General features: G+C 49.5%; 8 protein-coding genes across 9 annotated transcripts; 6 read left to right on the top strand and 2 right to left on the bottom strand.

Annotated features, from left to right (window-relative positions):
- Positions 1-1,894: 1,894 nt before the first annotated feature.
- Positions 1,895-3,287, top strand: FVEG_08943 (inositol oxygenase). The gene has a single exon (XM_018897833.1). It carries the CDS (start codon positions 2,204-2,206, stop codon positions 3,128-3,130), a length of 927 nt encoding a protein of 308 aa, XP_018755585.1. The 5' UTR covers positions 1,895-2,203; the 3' UTR covers positions 3,131-3,287.
- A 448-nt stretch (positions 3,288-3,735) lies between these two features.
- FVEG_08942 (ATP-dependent RNA helicase DBP9) lies at positions 3,736-6,030 on the top strand. The gene is made up of 5 exons (XM_018897832.1): positions 3,736-4,139; positions 4,208-4,683; positions 4,737-5,134; positions 5,211-5,595; positions 5,652-6,030. The coding sequence occupies exons 1-5, from the start codon at positions 3,816-3,818 to the stop codon at positions 5,920-5,922; spliced, it is 1,854 nt and encodes a 617-aa protein (XP_018755584.1). The 5' UTR covers positions 3,736-3,815; the 3' UTR covers positions 5,923-6,030.
- Positions 6,031-6,199: 169 nt separating this feature from the next.
- FVEG_08941 (alcohol dehydrogenase) lies at positions 6,200-7,646 on the top strand. Its single transcript, XM_018897831.1, has 3 exons — positions 6,200-6,520; positions 6,566-6,904; positions 6,955-7,646. Exons 1-3 carry the CDS (start codon positions 6,411-6,413, stop codon positions 7,532-7,534), a joined length of 1,029 nt encoding a protein of 342 aa, XP_018755583.1. The 5' UTR covers positions 6,200-6,410; the 3' UTR covers positions 7,535-7,646.
- Positions 6,231-9,474, bottom strand: FVEG_16484 (hypothetical protein). The gene is made up of 2 exons (XM_018905700.1): positions 7,743-9,474; positions 6,231-7,691 (listed from the first exon to the last, which is right to left on the bottom strand). Exons 1-2 carry the CDS (start codon positions 8,327-8,329, stop codon positions 7,589-7,591), a joined length of 690 nt encoding a protein of 229 aa, XP_018755582.1. The 5' UTR covers positions 8,330-9,474; the 3' UTR covers positions 6,231-7,588.
- An 801-nt stretch (positions 9,475-10,275) lies between these two features.
- On the top strand, positions 10,276-11,142 carry FVEG_08940 (hypothetical protein; the record flags this gene model as incomplete). Its single annotated transcript, XM_018897830.1, has 1 exon — positions 10,276-11,142. One exon carries the CDS (start codon positions 10,276-10,278, stop codon positions 11,140-11,142), a length of 867 nt encoding a protein of 288 aa, XP_018755581.1.
- A 385-nt stretch (positions 11,143-11,527) lies between these two features.
- Positions 11,528-14,920, top strand: FVEG_08939 (hypothetical protein). Its single transcript, XM_018897829.1, has 4 exons — positions 11,528-11,966; positions 12,031-14,296; positions 14,342-14,488; positions 14,536-14,920. Exons 1-4 carry the CDS (start codon positions 11,833-11,835, stop codon positions 14,698-14,700), a joined length of 2,712 nt encoding a protein of 903 aa, XP_018755580.1. The 5' UTR covers positions 11,528-11,832; the 3' UTR covers positions 14,701-14,920.
- A 529-nt stretch (positions 14,921-15,449) lies between these two features.
- On the top strand, positions 15,450-19,489 carry FVEG_08938 (hypothetical protein). The gene is made up of 2 exons (XM_018897828.1): positions 15,450-18,495; positions 18,549-19,489. The coding sequence occupies exons 1-2, from the start codon at positions 15,964-15,966 to the stop codon at positions 18,729-18,731; spliced, it is 2,715 nt and encodes a 904-aa protein (XP_018755579.1). The 5' UTR covers positions 15,450-15,963; the 3' UTR covers positions 18,732-19,489.
- FVEG_08937 (hypothetical protein) lies at positions 18,743-20,447 on the bottom strand. 2 transcript variants are annotated; one of them, XM_018897827.1, is made up of 3 exons: positions 20,266-20,447; positions 19,718-20,213; positions 18,924-19,665 (listed from the first exon to the last, which is right to left on the bottom strand). In XM_018897827.1, exons 2-3 carry the CDS (start codon positions 20,017-20,019, stop codon positions 19,197-19,199), a joined length of 771 nt encoding a protein of 256 aa, XP_018755578.1. In that variant the 5' UTR covers positions 20,020-20,213; positions 20,266-20,447; the 3' UTR covers positions 18,924-19,196. The 2 variants fall into 2 exon arrangements, with proteins under 2 accessions (XP_018755577.1, XP_018755578.1); XM_018897826.1 differs by having other exon boundaries at positions 18,743-19,665; positions 19,718-20,447.
- Between the last annotated feature and the right edge of the window lie 5 nt (positions 20,448-20,452).

Below are 20,452 nucleotides of genomic sequence, written 5' to 3'. Positions count from 1 at the left end.
TCAAGTACCTCTCATAAATACACTGACTTCTATGTTAAGCAATGGCACGTACGAGTGTTATTCCTATGGATCTTGAGCAGGTCCTTTCAATGCCATCCTCTACCATTGGCTTAGAGTTTTCTGTGAATATAGGTCCTCAGATATCGCCAAAGGCATCACGACTTCAATAATAGTGATTCTTGTTTTAGTAGTGGTGCATAACGAGCATACTGCTTCAAATAATCGATAAATTTCCCACATATATCTGACAGTCACTGCAATTTTAACTATTACCGCGAAATTGAGCCCGCATAAATCTGTTTAGACATACTATGTTTCCTGTATATTTGATATCTGCACGACATATAAGACGAGACACTACATTCCTCAATTCTATGCAGAGTAGGATCATCGTGGTGAGCTAGTAGGCAGTGCTGACAATACAATATCGCGACTCAAACAAAATGGTGTAGGTTAAGTGGCATGAGAATTTGCATGAACGACACAATAGACAGCTAAAAGTCAGCGTCGAAACAAAAAGGATTCGACCGTCAAGGGTTGGTATTGAAGGCGTGGATTGCATAAGATATAAGTGAACATTTGGGCGATTCAAGAGGTGCAGTTGTGTTAAGATACTTCTCTTGTTCCCACGATAGAGCCGTCTCAGAGCAGATGACTAAGAGGATAAATTATTCGGATTATTTCTGCGAAATGGTCTGGTATAAGTCGCAATTTCGTCGAAATGCCCAACATACAATGTTTGAACCAGGTGACAGGAGAGAAGAATATGGCTGATAGCTAGGTAATCAACGATTCGTCGCAGCTGCACAGTGACCCAATGGTCGGAGAGTCTTACTTGAAAAGGCAAACCCTCGAAATCGAGCTCTCCGGAACTAACCAAATAAACTCAGGGACCAGTCATTTTTAGCGCGGAATCCAAGATCTCGTATGCTGAATGACGCTTAAACTCTTGGCCTACTCGGACAAAATTACCACGATGGCGAGGAACCAGTAGCCAGACTCCGATGTTGAGTTGATCTCCCACGACCCAAGACTGCCATGCCTGGAATAACATAAGTTGAGCCGCGGGGAAATTTAGCGATTCTGGGATCATCTAAATATGGACCATATCGGAAACAACTCCGTCAACCCCATCCCCAACCCCAACCTCAACCCCGGACCGGCTCAGCTTGCCCTCTCTTCAAGATGGACCTAGACCAAGACGCACACGTATGGGGAAGTTTAGGGAGCAACGCTGTAAGCTGTAATCCTATAATGCTGATAGGTATTGGATAGTGGATGTATTACACAGCCTTCAAAGCTTATATTGCAGAGACAAACTTGTAGATTGTGGCCCTGGCGTGCTCTACCCCGACTCCTAGATCTGCTGATGTTGATCACATGAGGCTGTCTGTCTTGCCGTATTTATCCATTTCAGGTCCAGCAATAATCCCCATGCTACCACGCAAGATGAAGCCCCAGAGATCTAAGCGATACGTAGCTGCGTCTAGAACATTTTGAACCAGAGTCTCCGAGTTTGCGAAGGGTCTTGAGATCCGGCAATCTTCCCGGTCAATCCCCCGCGTGACGTAGAAAGAAATTAGCAAAGCTGAATTAACGTGGCATTTTGAGGTAAAAGTCGACAACATCTCCACAGCCTCCGCCGTGATGCTATCCTTTGTGTCTCTTCGACGGCCAAAAGCAGTTATAGCCGGCGGAGCTAACCGCTTATGACAAAACATTCGAGAAGCCAGGGTTCTCAGTGGCGTCTCCACGGCGGATCTAACCCGATATATCGTTCTCGACTTAGAAACTCTGCCCGTAGAGTTCCACCATTCTCCAGATCTCGACCAAGTCTCGAAAACTTGACGAGAATTGTAGAGCAAAAACACCCACTCAGACGGCGCAGATTGGTCATGTACCCAACTTCAAGTTTGATTATGCGGGGGAAAGAGAAGGGGAAAGGATCCGTTGATGGTGTGCGCGGGCGGGCAAAGCGAAAACTTCTCGATATGAGGTTGACTTGTAACGAAGGATAGTTTTGACATCAACTACTACTTAAGACCATCCTTTTCACGTCTTTTGAGATTCGATCCTCCAAGCTCATCATCATTCTCACACACGCTCTCAGCTACAACTGAATCTTCAAGAGCAATACAAGACTCTTCTCTCTAACCTACCTGATACTACCTCCATCACTTCACTTACACACATCACATTCACAATGGCCCCTAGTGCTGTCGTTGACGACTTCTCTAGCCACGATGGCCAAGCACTCGAGGTTCTCTCTGACAAGATCGACGATGTCAACGTGATCAAGTACGACGAGACATCCAAATTCGACAAGGAGAAGGACAAGAACACCTTCCGCCAATACGCCGATGCCACCGACCGCGTCAAGAACTTCTACCGCGAGCAGCACCACAAGCAGACCGTCGCCTACAACCTCGCTGCCCGCAACCGCTTCTACAACGCCTCTCGTCCTCGTGCCGAAATGACCATTTGGGAGGCCATGGAGAAGCTCAACACTCTTGTTGATGAGTCTGACCCTGATACTTCCCTCTCTCAGATCCAGCATCTTCTTCAGTCTGCTGAGGCCATCCGCCGCGATGGCAAGCCTCGATGGATGCAGTTGACTGGTCTCATCCACGACCTTGGCAAGCTTATGCTCTTCTTCCCCGAGCTTGAGACTCAGGGTCAGTGGGACGTTGTCGGTGACACATTCCCAGTTGGCTGTGCTTTCTCCGACAAGATCATCTACCCCGAGACCTTTGTTGAGGGTAATCCCGATGCTACCAACCCCGACTTCAACACCAAGTATGGTATCTACTCTCCCAACTGTGGTCTCGACAATGTCATGCTCTCATGGGGTCACGACGAGTACCTCTACCACGTCGTCAAGGACCAGTCCACTCTCCCTGACGAGGCTCTCGCCATGATCCGCTACCACTCCTTCTACCCCTGGCACCGCGAGGGAGCTTATCGCCACCTCATGTGCGACAAGGACCATGAGATGCTCAAGGCTGTCAATGCCTTCAACCCCTATGACTTGTACTCCAAGAGCGACGGTGTGCCCGATGCTGAGAAACTCAAGCCTTACTACATGGAGCTCATAAGCGAGTACTTCCCCAACCCTGTCATCAAGTGGTAAAACGGGAATGAAAGTAAAAGAAAAAAAGAACCGATAGAAATGGGATATAGATGATGTTTTCTTTGGGACCCTGTTAGCCTGGAATTTTGGGACACGGGATATAATGAACTGAGCGAACGATGAATATACTTGTTATTGATGATCAAGCCTGACTCCGTCTTCCTCTGCTATATGATCGTAGTGAAGTCGACTTTGATATGTAATGATGTTGGCTGACGTTGTCAATGCCTCTGTCGCTGGTACCTACCTGTGCAAAGGCTTTGGGATAAGAAACCAGTAAAAAATACGAGTTGCAGGGATTAGACCTTTGGAGTCATGTGCCTCCAGTTTGTAGGATTTCGATACCTTGAGGAGCATGATTGAAACAGCAACGTGAAGCTATTCCCAGCCAAATAAGGTTAGGCAAAGTTTCGAGGTGCATGTATTGATAAGCACGATAAGCAGAAAAAAAGTTCGAATTCTGAACGATTTTCTTCAACTTCTCAGGCTAAGCCGAAAAAGGCTAGCTCAAGAGCTGATCAGCCAATCAACTAGCCGTCTGCCGGGTAACTGCCCCTCAGCCCGCTGGAAATTTGGAGGAAAAGTTACCCAGCAGCAAAAGAACATCTCTGGGCAGTTGAGAAATCGCCATCGTTCTTCGACATTCACCAACACCAACACCAACACCGCACAGCAACCGACTTTCATGATGGGGTCCTTATCGAAAAGAAAGCGCGATCAAACAGAAGAAGTCTTTACTGACGAAAAGCCTGCTACTATCGAAGTTGAAAAGCCTACGAAGCCTGCGCAGAAGCAGGAGGATGAGACTTCCTTCGTCGATCTCGGTCTCGATCCTAGACTGCTACAAGCCATCGCTCAGCAGAAGTTTGCAAAGCCGACTTTAGTGCAGAGGAAGGCGATACCTTTGGCTCTCAATGGACAAGACGTCTTGGCCAAGGCCGATTGTGGCTCTGGAAAGACGGCAGCTTATGTTTTGCCTTTGCTATCTAGCATTCTGAAGCGCAAAGCTGTATGCCACCCCGATTGATTCTCGAGATATCCTATCCCTGAAGATCCTGCTAACAGGCATGTGCTTAGACCGACTCTACAGCTTTCGCAACCGCCCTAATCCTCGTCCCGACCCGCGAGCTCGCCGACCAGGTCTTCAAGGCCATCGAACAATTTGCTTCCTTCTGCGCAAAGGACATCAGCACAGTCAAGTTAACCGACAAGGTCTCCAATGCCGTGCAGCGCGCCCTTCTCTCAAACTCCCCCGACATCGTCATCTCAACCCCTGCGACTGCCTGGCACAACGTCAACTCTTCAGCACTCTCGATCGACAAACTCACACATCTTATCTTGGACGAAGCCGATCTTGTTCTTTCCTACGGTTACAATGAGGACCTGGAGAACTTGTCACGATCGGTTCCCAAGGGTGTTCAGGTCATGATGATGAGCGCTACTCTTACAGATGAGGTCGACACACTCAAGGGGATCTTCCGGCGTGACCCGACATTGTTGGATCTCAAGGAGAAGGAGGCTGAAGGCGAGGGCATCACCCAATTTGTGGCCAAGTACGTTTTACTGATACACAGATGTAAGAGCCTAGTTGCTAACGCATTACTAGGTGTGGTGAAGATGAAAAGTTCCTTCTCGCCTATGTCATCTTTAAGCTTAAGTTGATTAAGGGCAAGTGTATTATCTTTGTGAGCGACATTGACCGATGCTACCGCCTCAAGCTCTTTTTTGAGCAGTTCGGCATTCGAAGCTGTATTTTGAACTCCGAACTTCCCCTAAACTCGCGAGTTCATGTTGTGGAGGAGTTCAACAAACACGTTTACGATATCATCATTGCCGCTGATGAGAAGAATGAGATGATGGGAGATGATGCGGAACCTGTTGAAGGCGAGACTGAGGATGCCGAGAAGCAGGGCGACGGAGATGATGCGGAGACGGAAGCAAAGCGACCAAAGAAGAAGGCCAAGAAGTCCAGGGGCGCTGATAAAGAGTACGGTGTATCAAGAGGTATGTTTGCCCAGCGCTGTCATTTATATGACAGGGAGTTACCCAAGCACCGGACTTACACTAACAACACTTATAGGTGTCGATTTCAAGAAGGTTTCCGCAGTCATTAACTTCGATCTCCCCACGACAGCATCAGCCTACACACATAGAATAGGACGTACAGCGCGAGCGGGACAGACTGGCATGGCCCTGTCATTCGTTGTCCCCAAAGACCTATACCGAAAGCACATGCCTACGTCCACACCAACTTCAGAGAATGACGAGAAGGTGATGGCCAAGATCATCAGGCAGCAAGCCAAGCGAGGAAAAGAGGTGAAGCCTTACAACTTCAACATGAAGCAAGTGGACCCTTTCCGGTACCGAATGAACGATGCTCTACGTGCGGTCACCAAGGTTTCTATCCGAGAGGCCCGAACAAGAGAGCTGCGACAGGAGCTGTTGAAGAGTGAGAAGCTGAAGCGGTAAGGATATTTATATAATAACTCACCATATCAAAACTCACCTAACAATGGCCCAGGTATTTCGAGGAGAACCCTACGGAACTCGCCCATCTTCGCCACGACGGTGAACTTCGAACTGCTAGACAACAAGCTCACCTGAAGCATATCCCAGAGTATCTCCTACCCAAAGATGGTAAACAGGCCTTAACAAACGACATTGGCTTTGTGGGACTCAGGAAAGATCGCAAGGGTCATAAGGGTAAGGGTAAGAAGGGTCGCGGATTTAAGGTTGGATCAAGGAAGCGGGATCCGCTCAAGACATTCAAGGCGAGGCGCAAGACAAAATAGAGGGACTAGTGTAATACAGCGTTTTTGTGGTTTTCGATACCTTGATCTGAATTCAAGATTCTCTGTTCCCGTTTGACTTAGTTTCTATTGATTGGCAGACCTGCACTGATACGAATCTCGCGGTGAACAAATATTGCCCGAGACCGAGGCTGTTCTTAGTCATTCATGCAAGATGCCTTAGAGTTTCGGAGACAAGCAGTCGTTCGGCCGCAAGTGTGGGGATGAGAAGATGTCCGCGCAAAGCTAACCCCGTTCCATACATTGATCTAACGAATATGAAAGAAGGACACAGGAAATAAGGTCGTAACCTGGACTAGGATAGGACGAGTCAATATAATGATGAGGAGGCGTTGGAAATGTATAAAAGGAAGAGAGTTTCTCTGTCTTCATGAACATATCTCTTTGGTAAATTAAACACCAGGCCACTTGCATCCAACCAACATCTCCCCCAACTGCTCAAACTCCATTTCTGAGAAGTCGACTACATCATGGCTCCTCCAGCCCAACTCCCTCTTCGACAGCTCACCAAGGGTGGCCCCAAGATCCCATCTATTGGTCTTGGTCTTATGGGAATCAGCGTCGGATACGGAGCAGCCACGTACGAATCACATCTCCAATTGCTGAATCTCACTAATATCCCCAGATCTGATGAAGAACGCCTCAAACTCCTCGAACGTGCATGGGAACTTGGCTGTACCAATTGGGACACAGCTGACATCTACGGCGACAGTGAAGATGTCATAGGCAAATGGTTCAAGCTTCACCCCGAACGGCGTCAGGATATCTTCCTTGCGACCAAATTTGGGCTGAAGGGGGGTGAGAAAGGGATCGTTACTGATTCGTCGCCTGAGCATGTGAGGAAGAGTATTGAGAGCAGCTTGAAGAGGCTTGGTGTTGAGCACATTGATCTGTACTACATGCATCGTGCAAAAGAGGATGTGCCTATTGAGAAGACTGTGGAAGCCATGAAGCAATTGGTCGAGTAAGTCATTCCACCCAGAAATAAGCTAAGCAGGACTCACACACACATAGTGAGGGAAAGGTCAAGTACTTGGGCCTCTCAGAGATCTCGTCTACCACTCTCCGCCGAGCCCACGCCATCCATCCCATCTCAGCAGTACAAGTCGAGTACAACCCCTGGACACTCGACATCGAAGGGGCTTCAGGAACAAACCTTCTCAAGGCTTGCGAAGAGCTAGAGGTGGCGGTGTTTGCCTACTCACCCCTTGGTCGTGGTATCTTGACTGGCCGTTTCCGCTCTGTCGATGACTTCGAAGAGACAGATACCCGGAGAAACCTGACGCGGTTCCAGGGTGACAACTTCAAAAAGAACTTGACGATTGTGGACCAGTTCAATGAGTTGGCCAAGAAGAAGGGATTTACATCCTCGCAGCTGGTCCTGGCTTGGATCTTGGAGCAGAGCCCCAACATGTTTGTCATTCCTGGCACGAAGAACATCAAGTATCTCGAAGAGAACGTGGGAGCAGCAAAGGTGACGCTGAGTAAGGAGGAGAATCAAGAGTTGAGGAAATTGGCTGTTGAGGCCGGGGTCGTTGGAGGGCGGGACCCCTTCTTTGGCTGCTTCGCTGATACAGCTCCTCTGGAGAAGTGAATGTACACAGAGATAGCAGTATCGGTGACACGGCGCTTGCTTCGGTAGCAGTTTCTAGGGCAAGTCCATGCGAAAAAGTTTGCCATTCCATGAAGATCCATCGTCATCATCATCCCTAAAGCTCCCCATGATATGAAATCCTTGATCAACGTAGTACCTGTAGTCATTAGAAATGACCCGAGTCGAGGGTATCGTTCTGGGAACATACTGCACCAATTGCCCATTACCCCCATCCCAGCAATCAAGCCAGATCGTCTTCCAACCACGCTCAAGAGTATAATCCTTGACTTTCTGAAGGAGAGCAGCCCCAGCTCCGCGACGTCTATCACCAACTCGGTGATCAGTGACGAGGTATTGGAGGAAGATAAACTTGCCCTTATTCAACGCAGGTTCAACCTGGGCTTTCAAAGTCTCGGACTCTTTCAGATAGCCCACGAACTGTTTTTCAACAATCTTGACGAAGCCAACAGACACAAAGGATTTTCCATTCTCGTCCACACGACGGGAAAGGTTTCCGTTTGCAGTGGATTCAGAGTCTGTCTGTTTGTCTTCAACCTCGGCAATAAATATTCTCTCGGGATCACCAGTTCCCGTTCTACAGAACTGCTCCGACTTTGAGACAGCATCATACATTTTCTGCGTGAATGATTCCTTTCTAGAAAGAGGCTCAGTTCCCCATTGGCCAGCGTTTCCCGCTGCAACAAGATAGGGGATAGTCGAGTCCATTGCATCAGCGATGAACTGAGCATCATTGAATGATGCAGAAGCGTCGCGGAAAAAGAACTGGTTCGCCATATTTCAGATGATTAACCCCTCAAATACGGAAAGCTCAGATGAGTCCTGAGAGAAGGGCACTGTATGGTTCTAAGACAAAGGTCGTGTGTAAAACAAAAAGTATGCTTATTAAGATGTCAGCAGCGCATGTATGGTGTTTCAGCGGATAACAAAGACGTAAGATATGCAACGCTAGCAAGGATCGCAATCCCCGAGACTTCTATGTGAGCTTCTGGAAGAAAAGACGATTTATACATTGACATCCATCTTCATTATTTCGAATGAGATTCTCAAGAAACATCCCAGCAACTCGCAAGCGTCATATCACCTTCGACTCTAGTTGACAATGAGCCCCCCTGAGGATAATCCGGGGGCCCCAAGACCCGAGTCGGTCGGATCAACCTCCAAGGTCTCTGAAGGTGTTAACGGATGTGCACCCTCATCATTATCTTCAATGTACGGAGTAGATGGCGCTATAATAGTTGCATTGGATGGTCCACCCCAACAAGAGTGGCCATCCCGACTATCACGGACTTTTTCGGTTCGCCAAGTCAATGGCCCATTATCGCAACAAGAAGCACATTTGCCAGCATCCTTAGCCCAACTTGCATGACTCGGTATTTGCTCCATGATAAGTTAAATTATCGTTTCGCGGTGCAACATCGACGGAAGATGGGTCGGGTAACTGCCTCTAGAATAGAGAACGGCATGAGAGACTTGTAACCCAGTGCGTGATTCTATGGTTGGAACCACGACGTATTCTAAGAACTGTAGACTACACAGGCACGTTTAGCTCTCAGTGTCAGTCAAGTAGCTCCCTAGACGAGATTGTCGAGCGAATTATGTTCGGGAAATATGACATCGCCGTGCTCATTGGAGAGTGCATGACCACAAAGAGGTTGATAGTCTAGTGACTATGAGATCATTGTCGTTCTTTATGGACGATCCTGTGGCTAGCTGAACTCAATGACAAAGAAACGTCTCTCAGGTACAAGCGTTAGATCACGTGCGTCAACAAGGTGGTAAAGTTTTGGTGTTTCTTGGAACCTGTCCCTCTGTTGGACTTGCATCTGTACGCGATTCAGCTTGTAAAAAGGTTGGGAAAAGTGCTTCTTTAGTTCAATCCCGTCATTCACAGTTCTGGGCCCGCGATGCGCGTGTGAGTGGTGGGGGTCGATGCGATCTCTTGGGCCACAGTCCGCAAGACAACGGACCGTCCTCTTATTTGAAGAGTCTTACACTCCACTCTCTATGTTAGTGGATGGCTGAATCTCTGCAATTCTATGCAAGAATCGTCAATGGCTTCAAAATTGGTAGCACCTATTACAAGAAGCTAAAGGAGTTGTACTTCAGCTAGCGGTTGAACCAATGAGTATGGTTGGGGGGTAGGGGGGCACCTTGTCCTACACAGCAGATTGCCTTATCAAGAACTACCCCACGAAAACGAGGTGGTCGGAGAGCAAGGACGGGGAAGGCTGCCACACCGACGGCAAGGTGACCGGGCTTGAGTCACTTCGAATCTGCGTTGAGATTTGGCTCAATGGTCTTGGATTTGTACCTATGAACTTATTGGTTTGACAAAGCCGACCTTGGCCCCAAAGTTGAGTCGTCAAGGTCCGGGGAGTGGGCACCTTGATGGACGGACCCCTTGGATTTGCTCATCAGTTTTGCAGACATAAATAAGGCAGTTGTCGCGCTGCCGCTGCACGATAGCATCGTCCTGTCTTTGTTATCTCTGTGGGTATTGCAAGAAGCAGCTTCTGACCTGAGATCCCTCGCGTTATCCGTTATTGCCCGTCACCGTGTTAGTGACTCGTCGACACCACCATCGACAAGTACAATCACCAAAACTCACATCACCGAGTCATCGGCGTTCTTCAAAAAAGAATTCCTCGGTTGAAAGGCATTGCGAAATCACTTCCACTCTTCCCGCCTTCTTTCAAACACTGCTACGCAACTCAACCATCATGGCAGAAGAACCTATGCTCTTGCGAATCCCGCCCGAGATTCGCATGCTGATATACGACTATCTTCTCGATAACGGCGGGACCAAAGATATTTCAATTCGAAATCAGTCGAAACGTGAATACGAGGCGTGCCGTTCGAAGACCCAACGGTCAGCATATCATATAATGGAGCGAACTATCGCAAAGAAGTCATACAAAACGACATATTGCGCCGACCCTCATCCCCGCCGATCGATGCACACTGCAGTTATGCAGATCAACAGGAAAATCCGAGAGGAAGCCTCTCATTACCTGTACACAAAGCATGCTTTCCACTTTGGAGAAGACCTTGAGGCCTTGGTGCCCTTCCTCACTGATAAGACGCCACGCACTAGAGACTTAGTCCGGGAGATCAGCCTCTACAAGCGCAGTCCAACAAATGTGATGGAACCAGATTCATATGACTGGTCCTCTGTGTGTCGTTCGCTGCGAAGTTTGCAAAGCTTGGATAAGTTGACACTTGTCATTGAGGGCGCTCGTCCACGAGGGCCATGGGACGGCCCGCAGAGCTTGACGGTATCTGACTTTCGGCTGCTATATACAACTCGTCATGAAAGCTTGAAATGGGCGAGGGAACTGGCAACGATAAAAACGATCAAGGACGTCGTCATTGTTGCTGATATTCACAACTTGCCTCATCCCGAGTCGAACATGATGCTGGTCCTCGCCGCATTTTCATCTTCGATTGAAACGTCGTTGGTGGACTTTCTTCGCGATGATCTGGGGATTCCTGCGCGAGTTGGACAACCACAGTATTGTGGTGCTGGAGTGTTCGGCCGGTCCAGAAAATGTGAGAGGAACGGGTGTCTGACGAGTTTGGAAAATTGAAAGATGCATTGAGCATATGAAGTAAGGCGTTGAGGAGCTGTCGCAGTTGAGAAATCATGTTGCACTGCAAGGAGTTATTGAAGTTTTATTTAACCATAACTAAGTATGATTGGCATTGGTTAGTTTGGACATGTTGTTGATGAAACACAATTGAACATGACGAAGATTAAACGCCCGACGATAGAATGAAGCAATTGGGTTTACGTGAATTGACAGAGTTGAACGTCTTCAGTTATCATTGGAAATATCTCATCCACAATCTCAGACGCAGGAACGACTTACTCCCTGACACCACGTGATGAGTCCCTGCGCCGTGTAAGGTATCTTCCTTTTCCAGAACTGAGTCCGTTCCGGTGGCTGGGACTGGGACGGACCTAGAGCCCCTGCCGCCTAAAGACGAACTGGTACAGCGCCATTATCCGCTGTCTTCCAGCGGAGCTTAGGCCCACCTCAACCCATCCATCCAATCCATCATCTCAGCCTCCCCCCGTATCGTCATCGCTTCCGTTCGTTCTGCGCCTTGTATGCGGCGCAACCTATCGACGACAACCCGACAGCTCCGCGCATCCTCCGTCTCCCGCTGCCATCTCCTTCACCATTGCGTCTATCACAGTCGCATTCTAGTGAATTGCTAGGGGTTTGGCTTGTCTTGACCTACTCCGAGCTACCCCGCCGTCACAGCCCGACAAGATGGCCACGCCAGCTCCCCCCGAGGACCAGGCTCGTCTGCTTGAAGATGCTCTCGTTGCCGTGCGACAGCAGACGTCCCTTATGCGCAAATGTCTCGATACTCCTGGAAAGCTAATGGATGCGCTCAAGTGCTGGTATGTATATGATTGCCGCGATAGATAGCTCGGTCCCCTGAATGGCAATCGCTGACTCTGGCAGCTCGACTCTGGTTTCTGAGCTTCGCACAAGCAGTCTTGGACCCAAGCAATACTACGAGCTGTACATGTCAGTGTTCGACGCCCTGCGATACTTATCTGTCCATCTTCGCGAAAATCACCCTGTCAACCACCTGGCCGACCTATACGAGCTCGTCCAGTATGCAGGCAACATCGTTCCACGATTGTATCTTATGATTACTGTGGGAACCGCCTACATGGCCATCGAAGATGCGCCTGTCAAGGAGCTCATGAAGGACATGATGGACATGAGCAGAGGCGTTCAGCATCCTATTCGTGGTCTCTTCCTCCGATATTACCTGTCTGGCCAAGCGAGGGACTACCTGCCAACTACTGAGAGTGACGGTCCTGAAGGCAACATTAGCGATTCCATCAACTTCGTGCTTACAAATTTCGTCGAGATGAATAAGCTATGGGTTCGTCTACAACACCAAGGCCACTCGAGAGAGCGCGAGCAGCGAATTCGGGAGCGAAAGGAACTGCAGCTACTGGTCGGCAGCAATATTGTACGCCTGAGCCAGCTTGTTGATCTTGAAACGTACAAGTCTAGTATTCTAGCACCGCTGCTAGAGCAGGTGGTTCAATGCCGGGACGTTCTCGCCCAAGAGTATCTCCTTGAGGTGATTACGCAAGTTTTCCCGGACGAATTTCACCTGCACACCTTGGACCAATTCCTTGGTGCCGTTTCACGCCTCAACCCCCATGTCAACGTCAAGGCCATTGTAATTGGTCTGATGGATCGATTGTCTGAATATGCTGAACGCGATGGGCCGGAGGACAAGTCGGACGACAGAGCTCAAATTGAGGCGGATGCACTGGCAAAACTGTTGGAGAAGGTAAACCTTCAAAAAGAAGCATCAACAACCACACCTTCAGAGTCTAAGCAATCTGAAACTGATGGTAAAGCGGGTGAGTCTACTGAAGATGCCGAATCCGCCGATGCCGACAGTACACCCGAGGGCGAGGAGTCTACAGCCAAGGCCACCGATGAGACTCCAGAGGAAACTGCTGGTGAGAGCAGCAACGACGACTCTAGCACACTCGCCGAGTCTACACCTTCAGTTGCGGATACGGAAACCACCGCTGTGAACGGTCAAGGGTCAATCACAGACACCGTGCAGCTTTACGAGGTTTTCTTCGCCCAGGTCAAGAACCTGGTGGAGGCCCAGCATCTCCCTGTGCAAGACATTATTGCACTCCTGGTGTCACTTTGCAACCTTGCGCTTAACATTTATCCCGACAGACTGGACTACGTTGACCAGATCCTGGCTTACGCAACTACCAAGGTTCGAGAGAATATCAACAATGCCGACCTTCACTCGCCTCCTGCTCAGCAGAGCCTGCTTGCTCTTCTTCAGGCGCCCCTTAACCGATATGTTTCCACTTTCACTGCTTTGTCTCTTCCTACCTACGTTCCTCTCTTCCAGTCGCAATCATACCCTACCCGCCGAGCCGTTGCTGGTGGCGTCGCTCGCACTTTGCTCAAGAACCAGACCAAAATCTCGACTACAGAACAGCTCGAGAACGTGTTGGAGGTACTCAAGGTCCTCATCAAGGAAGGTTCCCAGGCGCCTCAAGGATACCCAGGTGTTACCCAAAGACGTCCCGTGGAGACAGACGAGACGATGGAGGAGCAGGGATGGCTCGCCAGGATCGTGCACTTGCTGCAGGCCGAGGACAACGATACTCAGTTCAAGCTGCTCCAAATGACAAGAAAGGCGTACTCGGAAGGAAACGAGCGTATTCGCACGACGACGCCACCTCTTATCACAGCATGCATGAAGTTGGCGCGAAAGTTCAAGCAGCGTGAGCACTTTGACGACAACTGGGAGACACAGAGTAATGCTCTGTTCAAGTTCATGCACTCGGCGCTCAGCACGTTGTACACCCGTGTTAACGGCTCTGGGGCTGCAGAGATGGCGCTGCGTCTCTTTGCCTCTGCTGGTCAAACAGCCGATCTGACCGGGTTTGAAGAGGTTGCATATGAATTCTTTGCGCAAGCCTTCACAGTGTATGAGGAGGCAGTTTCGGATTCGAAGGCTCAGTTCCAGGCTGTCTGTGTGATTGCTACTGCTCTTCACCAGACACGCAACTTTGGAAAGGAGAATTACGACACTCTCATCACCAAGTGCGCACAGCACGGCAGCAAACTGCTACGCAAGCCTGATCAATGCCGCGCTGTGTATCTGGCGAGTCACTTGTGGTGGGCGACTCCGATGGTGTCGAATGGCGAGTCGGAAGAGACAGAGGTATGTATCAACCCATATACGAAGGACCCTAGCTGACTTGCATAGCTTTACCGTGATGGTAAGCGAGTACTCGAATGTCTTCAGCGTGCCCTTCGTGTTGCCGATTCCTGCATGGAGACGGCCACATCGATTGAACTCTTTGTTGAGATTCTGGACCGCTATGTGTATTACTTTGACCAACAAAACGAATCAGTGAGTCTCGGTCCTGGAACTGTTGGGGCAATTGCTAACTCGAGCAGGTCACAACCAAGTACCTCAATGGTCTCATTGAACTCATCCACTCTAATCTGGCCGGCAACCAACAAGATTCTGCTTCAGTTGAGAACAGCCGCCGGCACTTCCATCAGACATTGGAGAACATCCGAAGTCGACAATATGAGGGAGTCGTTCTGACACCGAACTGAGGTGTAATTCATTGGTGACTGAAGGAAAGAGATGCTGATTGAGCGGCATAGCGATAGATAATGTTTAGCCTGCAGGCATGAATCGAGGAGGCCGCAGGTCCACTAGTTGTATATATGTAAACTTTGCCCAAAAATTGATGGTATGCGCGGTGAAGCCAAGCTAAGTCTCCTGCGACAGCGAGAGTTTTGGGGCCATCAACCCCTGATCAAGAGATATACATACAGAGTAACTATCCGTAAGCAGGCTATGTAACCTTTAGACAGGATGCGGCTCTGGCTATTTTCGGGCTTAATATACAAGTTATGCATTCTTTATCTCGAATTACGGCTGAACAAATTAGCTGACACGTCCCTAACTTTACCTCGAGCCCAGAAGCAAAGCGATGATACGCACATCACCTCCCTGTCCAAGTTAGGCTGTCTCCTTATCCCAGCTTTTGTGGGGTAATCCTGGTGGCGTGCACGGGCGGATTCAGGAGAGTGAGAGTGATTGTGAGAGCCGAGACAAGACAAGACTGGCCTAGTAAGCTCCTTGGATGCCTCTGAGATAGATAGATAGTGTTAGTATGGATATCATTTCACGTGTACTCAGACAAAAAGAAGAGCAGTGAGCCATAGCATAGTTATAGTACCTGTAATGGTGGGTTTACTGGTATTTTGTCAAAGTTTCAAAAGGCCAAGGCTTGCCAAGTCTCCCGGGTCAAACTCAGCCACTTGAGACCTCGACCAAGGTGTCCTGCTGTCTGTCTTGCTACTCCGTACTAACCGGCGGGTTATGGTTACAGTGGATTTCGATCCCCTACCTTACGTGGACACTCCATTAGGTTCGCCATCACCCCCCCGTCGTAGCCCGCGTATTGGATTTGTACTACATCTGCAGCCAAACAACGTAACTCGGTACATTACTTTGACTTTAATCATCTCAGCCCTTTTTCTCCCCCTTCCCTTTCTTTACCCAGTCAATAACATCTCGAGTCAGAGCTCAAAGCAGGCCTGGTCTTGTTAGTTTGGCGATGCGCTTCTGGCGTCTGTCTCTTGTCTCTCTTTCTTAACGCTCCTTTTGTGCTTGCACCTCGCTCATCTTAACTTAATTGCTTCGTATCGATCGATCGAAACCGCGATTTCGCCCGCTCCTTTTCATCCGGTCCCCTTCAGCGAATGGCACTGTTTATCTCGACTGCTTTGTGACACGCCTGAACCAGCTTCTTATCGGATTGAATATACGACAACCGAGGGCGCGGTTAGCGCTCAATCACCATCAAGATGCCTTCCGAAAAGACTCCTTTCTATGATCCTATACCGCCCACTTACGATCAGGCCGTGGCTAGCGGTAGTTATTACGATCCAGATGACTGGGCTCCTGCTCCGAGGTCTCCAACAAACGAACGTAATGCAACAGAGGCGGAATCACAGGGCCTCCTACAACATTCGAGTGGCGCCAGCTCCTCCCGCAGGCCCGACGGTTATCGACCACCAACAGTAGAGACGGACGATGAAGACAGTTTATGGGCCAGCGATAGCGAGAGTGACGATGAAGCCGCGCAGGTTCGACGTGAGATGCAGGAGATGGAGATCGAGGAGCCCGACCGATCCCGGGGCTCTCAGTGGGGGAAGCGAATAGGGTCATATCTAACTCTACCACGGTGGAAATGGTCCTGGAGGCCGAGATTACCACGATTACGCATACAATTACCTCAACGAGCTGATGCGCCAGCTGCCGACAATGCCGAGAATGCCACGGGTGAGAATGAGGAGACGCCAAGCCAGACAACGAGGAGGTGGAATATACCAAAGGTGGACAAAACAACCGTCATCTTATTTTGTGTACGCATTTTGGCCCTCACAATTATCCTGGGATTTTTCTATCTGCTCTTCGCCAGCGATATGTTTGGTGGTTTGTCAGATAGATTAGGAGGTGGTTTCCGTTTCAATCCTGAGGACCTTAGAGCCCATCTGCTGCGTACCGTCGATCCCATGAGAATGCGCGCATCAGTACAGCACTTTTCGAACTACGCCCATATTGCTGGCACTGAGGGTGATTATGCGACCGCGTTGGATGTTCAGGCCATGTTCAGCAGGGCACTACTGGATGAGGTTATGATGGATGAGTATCAGGTTTATCTCAACTATCCCCGCAAGGATGGTCGTGTGGTGCAGATCATGGACGAGAAGGATCTCAAGAAGGCCAAATGGACGGCTAAGCTAGAAGAAGAGGAGGTCGGAGGCGAAACTGCAGGTCGGCAAACGTACGCCTTCCACGGGTACTCAAAGTCGGGTGATGTCAAGGGACCCCTAATTTACGCCAACTATGGTACAAGAGACGATTTCAAGCATCTTGCAAGCAAAGGTTTTAATGCCACGGGAGCTATTGCGTTGGTGAAAAACGGTGGTCCTCTGGAGAATCAGGCTCTCAAAGTCAAGGCAGCCGAGCTGGCAGGCTTTGCTGGCTGTCTTATCTACTCCGACCCTGCGGACGACGGTTTCAAGAAGGGTGTTGTAGCTCCTGAAGGACTGTATATGCCCTCAGATGGTGTTCAAAGAGGCTCCGTAGGTCTCACTAACTGGGGAATTGGTGACCCCTTGTCGCCCGGTTATGGTAGCAAGGGTGATCAGCGAATCACACTCGACAAGGCCAATGGACTTGTCGGTATCCCCAGTCTCCCTCTCGCTTGGAGAGATGCCAAGGTTCTACTACAGCATCTCAAGGGTTATGGCGAAAAGGTGCCTAACAAGTGGGAGGGCGGCGTCCCAGATGTCGAGTGGTGGACCGGCAGTGAGAAATCCCCAATTGTGCGCTTGAAGAACGAGCAAGATGAGGATTCATTACACACTATCTGGAATGTTTATGGTCGAATTAATGGTATGGAGCAGACGTCCAAGTCTATCATCATCGGCAACCAGCGAGATTCTTGGGCTTTCGGTGCAACGGACCCCCACTCAGGCACAGCTGTCATGATTGAGATGGCTCGAATCTTTGGAGATCTTGTACAGCGAGGCTGGAGGCCACTGAGGACCATCGAATTTATGTCTTGGGATGCCTCTGCGTACAACCTGATTGGCTCAACTGAATATGTCGAGCACAACTCAGAGGCTTTGCGTGACAATGCCTTTGCTTACCTCAACCTTGGGGCGGCTGTCGTCGGAAAAGACCTGCATGCTTCAGGATCGCCGGTGTTCCGAAAGTCTCTCCTTCATGCCCTGGGCCGAGTTATCGATCCCTCTACTAATAGTACATTGAAGGACCTTTGGGAACAGAGCCATGCCGAGCTGAAGCAGCCAGAGGGACGTGGCGACCACATTCCATTCCAGGATATCGCAGGAACAAGTGCACTCGATCTGGCCTTCAGGGGGGCCCAGGTCCCTCACCACTCAAGTTACGACAAGGTTGGATTGGTGGACAACTTCATCGATCCCGACTTCGAGTACCACGGTGCAATGGGACAAGTGATAGCTCTGCTCATTCTCGACATGGCCGATCGACCCATCATGCCGTTTGATATGGGCTGGTATGCACAGAGACTGGGCCAATGGGTCAAAGAACTCGAGAAGTGGGCACTTAAGCAAATGGACGGCCAGCCCAAGGGCGAGAAAGACGCATTCAAGGAGCTCAAGGACGCCGCAACACTTGTCCAACACAACGTCGCCACGTTCGAGAAGTGGGAAATGGAATGGGACCGCGAGGTCTTGGGCAACGGAGGCTGGGAAGCCAACGATATTGGTGCCTCTCGACTTGCATACAACAACAAGATGGCATACTTTGAGACAGCGTTACTGGACCTTGAAATCGGCGGTGGTGTACGTTCCCCCCATGAGACTGACTGAGAGACTTGTGCTAACCCTATCACTAGATTCCCAACCGAACACAGTTCAAGAGCGTCGTCTTCGGACCAGAGGCTTGGTCCAACGACGGAGCCATCTTCCCTGCTATTCGCGACTACATCGAGGAGGGAAACTGGAAAGCCGCCAAACCGATAGTTGCCAAGACGGCAGCGCTTCTTCGCAAAGCAGCAACAATCTTAGAGATGCAATAAAGCACGTGTATGATTTGAGCAGCGAAAAGAAAAGCCCTCTCTTTGTTTCCCTTTCTATATCGATATCAGTCCAGGCAAGCCCGCCATTGTTTGTTTGTTTTTTTCTTTTACAGGATATACATAGTGTTTTTGGTTTCTGACCCCAGGACACACTGCGTAGCTTTCACGCAAAAATGTACAGGAGGCATTGCACGGAGTTTGGTTTACGTAGAACCCTGCTTTTCTACGCTTTTTCTTTTATTACTTTCTTGGGTAGGGCAGGACTTGTTAAGGCAACTCGTCGGGATAGAGTGATGGGGTATGTGTCTGATCGCCCTGACTGGGTAGATGGGATGTTTTTTCTTTGTTATATAGTAATGAAGGAATGCGAGTCGCTCATGTACCCTGATATATTGCATCATGTTGATTTTGCTCTAATATATGCTTCGTGATCGTGTCGCTCAAGAATCTCTGGTCGTTGACCTCTTAAGCCTTCTGGGACTCATAGTCCTGCACAGAAACCAGCTTTCCAACAACGTTGTACTTCTCCAAGAATCTCTCCTCCCAGCCCTGGAGCGCCTCCATCTGCTCCGCATCGAGTCCCTCCAGCTTATCAAGCGGACCATCCAAGTCCTTTGTTAACATGTCCTCATCAAAGCTTCCACACGCAAGACCGCGACTTGCGTCCCGACCGGCAAAGTTGCTATAAGGACCACCAGGGCCGTAGAAGTTACGGCCAGGCGAAACGTCGAAAACGCGGCCGCGCACAGCGAGAAAGACAGGTCGATCCTCCTCGCCATTGAAGGGGAGAAGAGTGTGGGGGGTGTATGTCTTGAAGACTGTTGAGGGCGTGTCGCGGGGGAGAGATGGGGGCGGCGAGGAGCGGAGCATGGAGTAGGTTGTGTATAGGACGGCGCTGAGGAGGATGAGGTTGAGGGGTGTGAAGAGGGAAGCGCTGGGACGAGTTAGTGATGGAGATCAGAGAGTAGAGAGGGGGGATGGCATACTTTTCTTGGTTGGCTTGTTGAGCCATGTGTTGCTCGACGTGATCCATCTTTGCAATGTCTCTGGTTGGCGATGATGTGTCTGGAGTGACCAGTTGAGCCGAGATGGTATATTGATTGAAGGTGTTTGTTCGATGTGATGTTGGAGAACCAATAGCCAAGGTAAGAACCCGTAGCTCCCGTGGTTTCCTTGGGGTTCTCCCCCACTTTACGCTCCGGGGCGGCGATTTGTGACGGAGATTGGCTTCGGAGCCTCCGGTAATATTTCCGGCAACTGGTTCATGTCCTTGATATTGGTCAAGCATTCTGGTCACGACTCCAAGGGCTATCTCTATCTCATGACACTCACTGCGTTGCTATATTCAAACATCACTTGGCCAGAGCTCCATACAATCGAGAGATGCTGACATGAGCGGCAATTACGCGATGCCGAGTATGAAGCTCCAAAGTCAACGGCATTAATTAAAGCTCATGAGATAACAGAGCTGGGTATTGAAGCCTTGTTGTAACTATAAGCCTCTGTTTCATCTTGATTCAAAGCTTCTAGTAACCATCATCGATACTAGAGAAGGTGAATTAGCTGCTGTAATATAACCAACTCATAGTAGGAGTTTAAGAGCTTGGAAAACAGCCAGGGTCGTAAACGATGGTTTCCTTTGTGGTCTCCATTATCTGGTAGTATGAGATCAAGCAAAAAGAAGTCTTCGAGGAGAATTATCAACATGCAAAAGACAAAAA

This window comes from Fusarium verticillioides, chromosome 5 (genome assembly GCF_000149555.1).
Source record: "Fusarium verticillioides 7600 chromosome 5, whole genome shotgun sequence".
Lineage (NCBI taxonomy): Eukaryota > Fungi > Ascomycota > Sordariomycetes > Hypocreales > Nectriaceae > Fusarium > Fusarium verticillioides.
This window is presented reverse-complemented; position numbering and strand designations above follow the sequence as displayed.

Bases quoted from the DNA above. Each gene is read 5' to 3' on its own strand.
- FVEG_08943 (XM_018897833.1), top strand. From the start codon at position 2,204: ATGGCCCCTAGTGCTGTCGTTGACGACTTCTCTAGCCACGATGGCCAA.
- FVEG_08942 (XM_018897832.1), top strand. From the start codon at position 3,816: ATGATGGGGTCCTTATCGAAAAGAAAGCGCGATCAAACAGAAGAAGTC. The intron at 4,684-4,736 runs GTACGTTTTACT...ACGCATTACTAG, and splicing joins ATCACCCAATTTGTGGCCAA to GTGTGGTGAAGATGAAAAGT. The intron at 5,596-5,651 runs GTAAGGATATTT...ACAATGGCCCAG, and splicing joins AAGAGTGAGAAGCTGAAGCG to GTATTTCGAGGAGAACCCTA.
- FVEG_08941 (XM_018897831.1), top strand. From the start codon at position 6,411: ATGGCTCCTCCAGCCCAACTCCCTCTTCGACAGCTCACCAAGGGTGGC. The intron at 6,521-6,565 runs GTACGAATCACA...TAATATCCCCAG, and splicing joins GTCGGATACGGAGCAGCCAC to ATCTGATGAAGAACGCCTCA. The intron at 6,905-6,954 runs GTAAGTCATTCC...ACACACACATAG, and splicing joins GCCATGAAGCAATTGGTCGA to TGAGGGAAAGGTCAAGTACT.
- FVEG_16484 (XM_018905700.1), bottom strand. From the start codon at position 8,329: ATGGCGAACCAGTTCTTTTTCCGCGACGCTTCTGCATCATTCAATGAT. The intron at 7,692-7,742 runs GTATGTTCCCAG...TAATGACTACAG, and splicing joins GGTAATGGGCAATTGGTGCA to GTACTACGTTGATCAAGGAT.
- FVEG_08939 (XM_018897829.1), top strand. From the start codon at position 11,833: ATGGCCACGCCAGCTCCCCCCGAGGACCAGGCTCGTCTGCTTGAAGAT. The intron at 11,967-12,030 runs GTATGTATATGA...TGACTCTGGCAG, and splicing joins ATGGATGCGCTCAAGTGCTG to CTCGACTCTGGTTTCTGAGC. The intron at 14,297-14,341 runs GTATGTATCAAC...TGACTTGCATAG, and splicing joins GCGAGTCGGAAGAGACAGAG to CTTTACCGTGATGGTAAGCG.
- FVEG_08938 (XM_018897828.1), top strand. From the start codon at position 15,964: ATGCCTTCCGAAAAGACTCCTTTCTATGATCCTATACCGCCCACTTAC. The intron at 18,496-18,548 runs GTACGTTCCCCC...CCCTATCACTAG, and splicing joins ACCTTGAAATCGGCGGTGGT to ATTCCCAACCGAACACAGTT.
- FVEG_08937 (XM_018897826.1), bottom strand. From the start codon at position 20,019: ATGCTTGACCAATATCAAGGACATGAACCAGTTGCCGGAAATATTACC. The intron at 19,666-19,717 runs GTATGCCATCCC...AACTCGTCCCAG, and splicing joins CAACAAGCCAACCAAGAAAA to CGCTTCCCTCTTCACACCCC.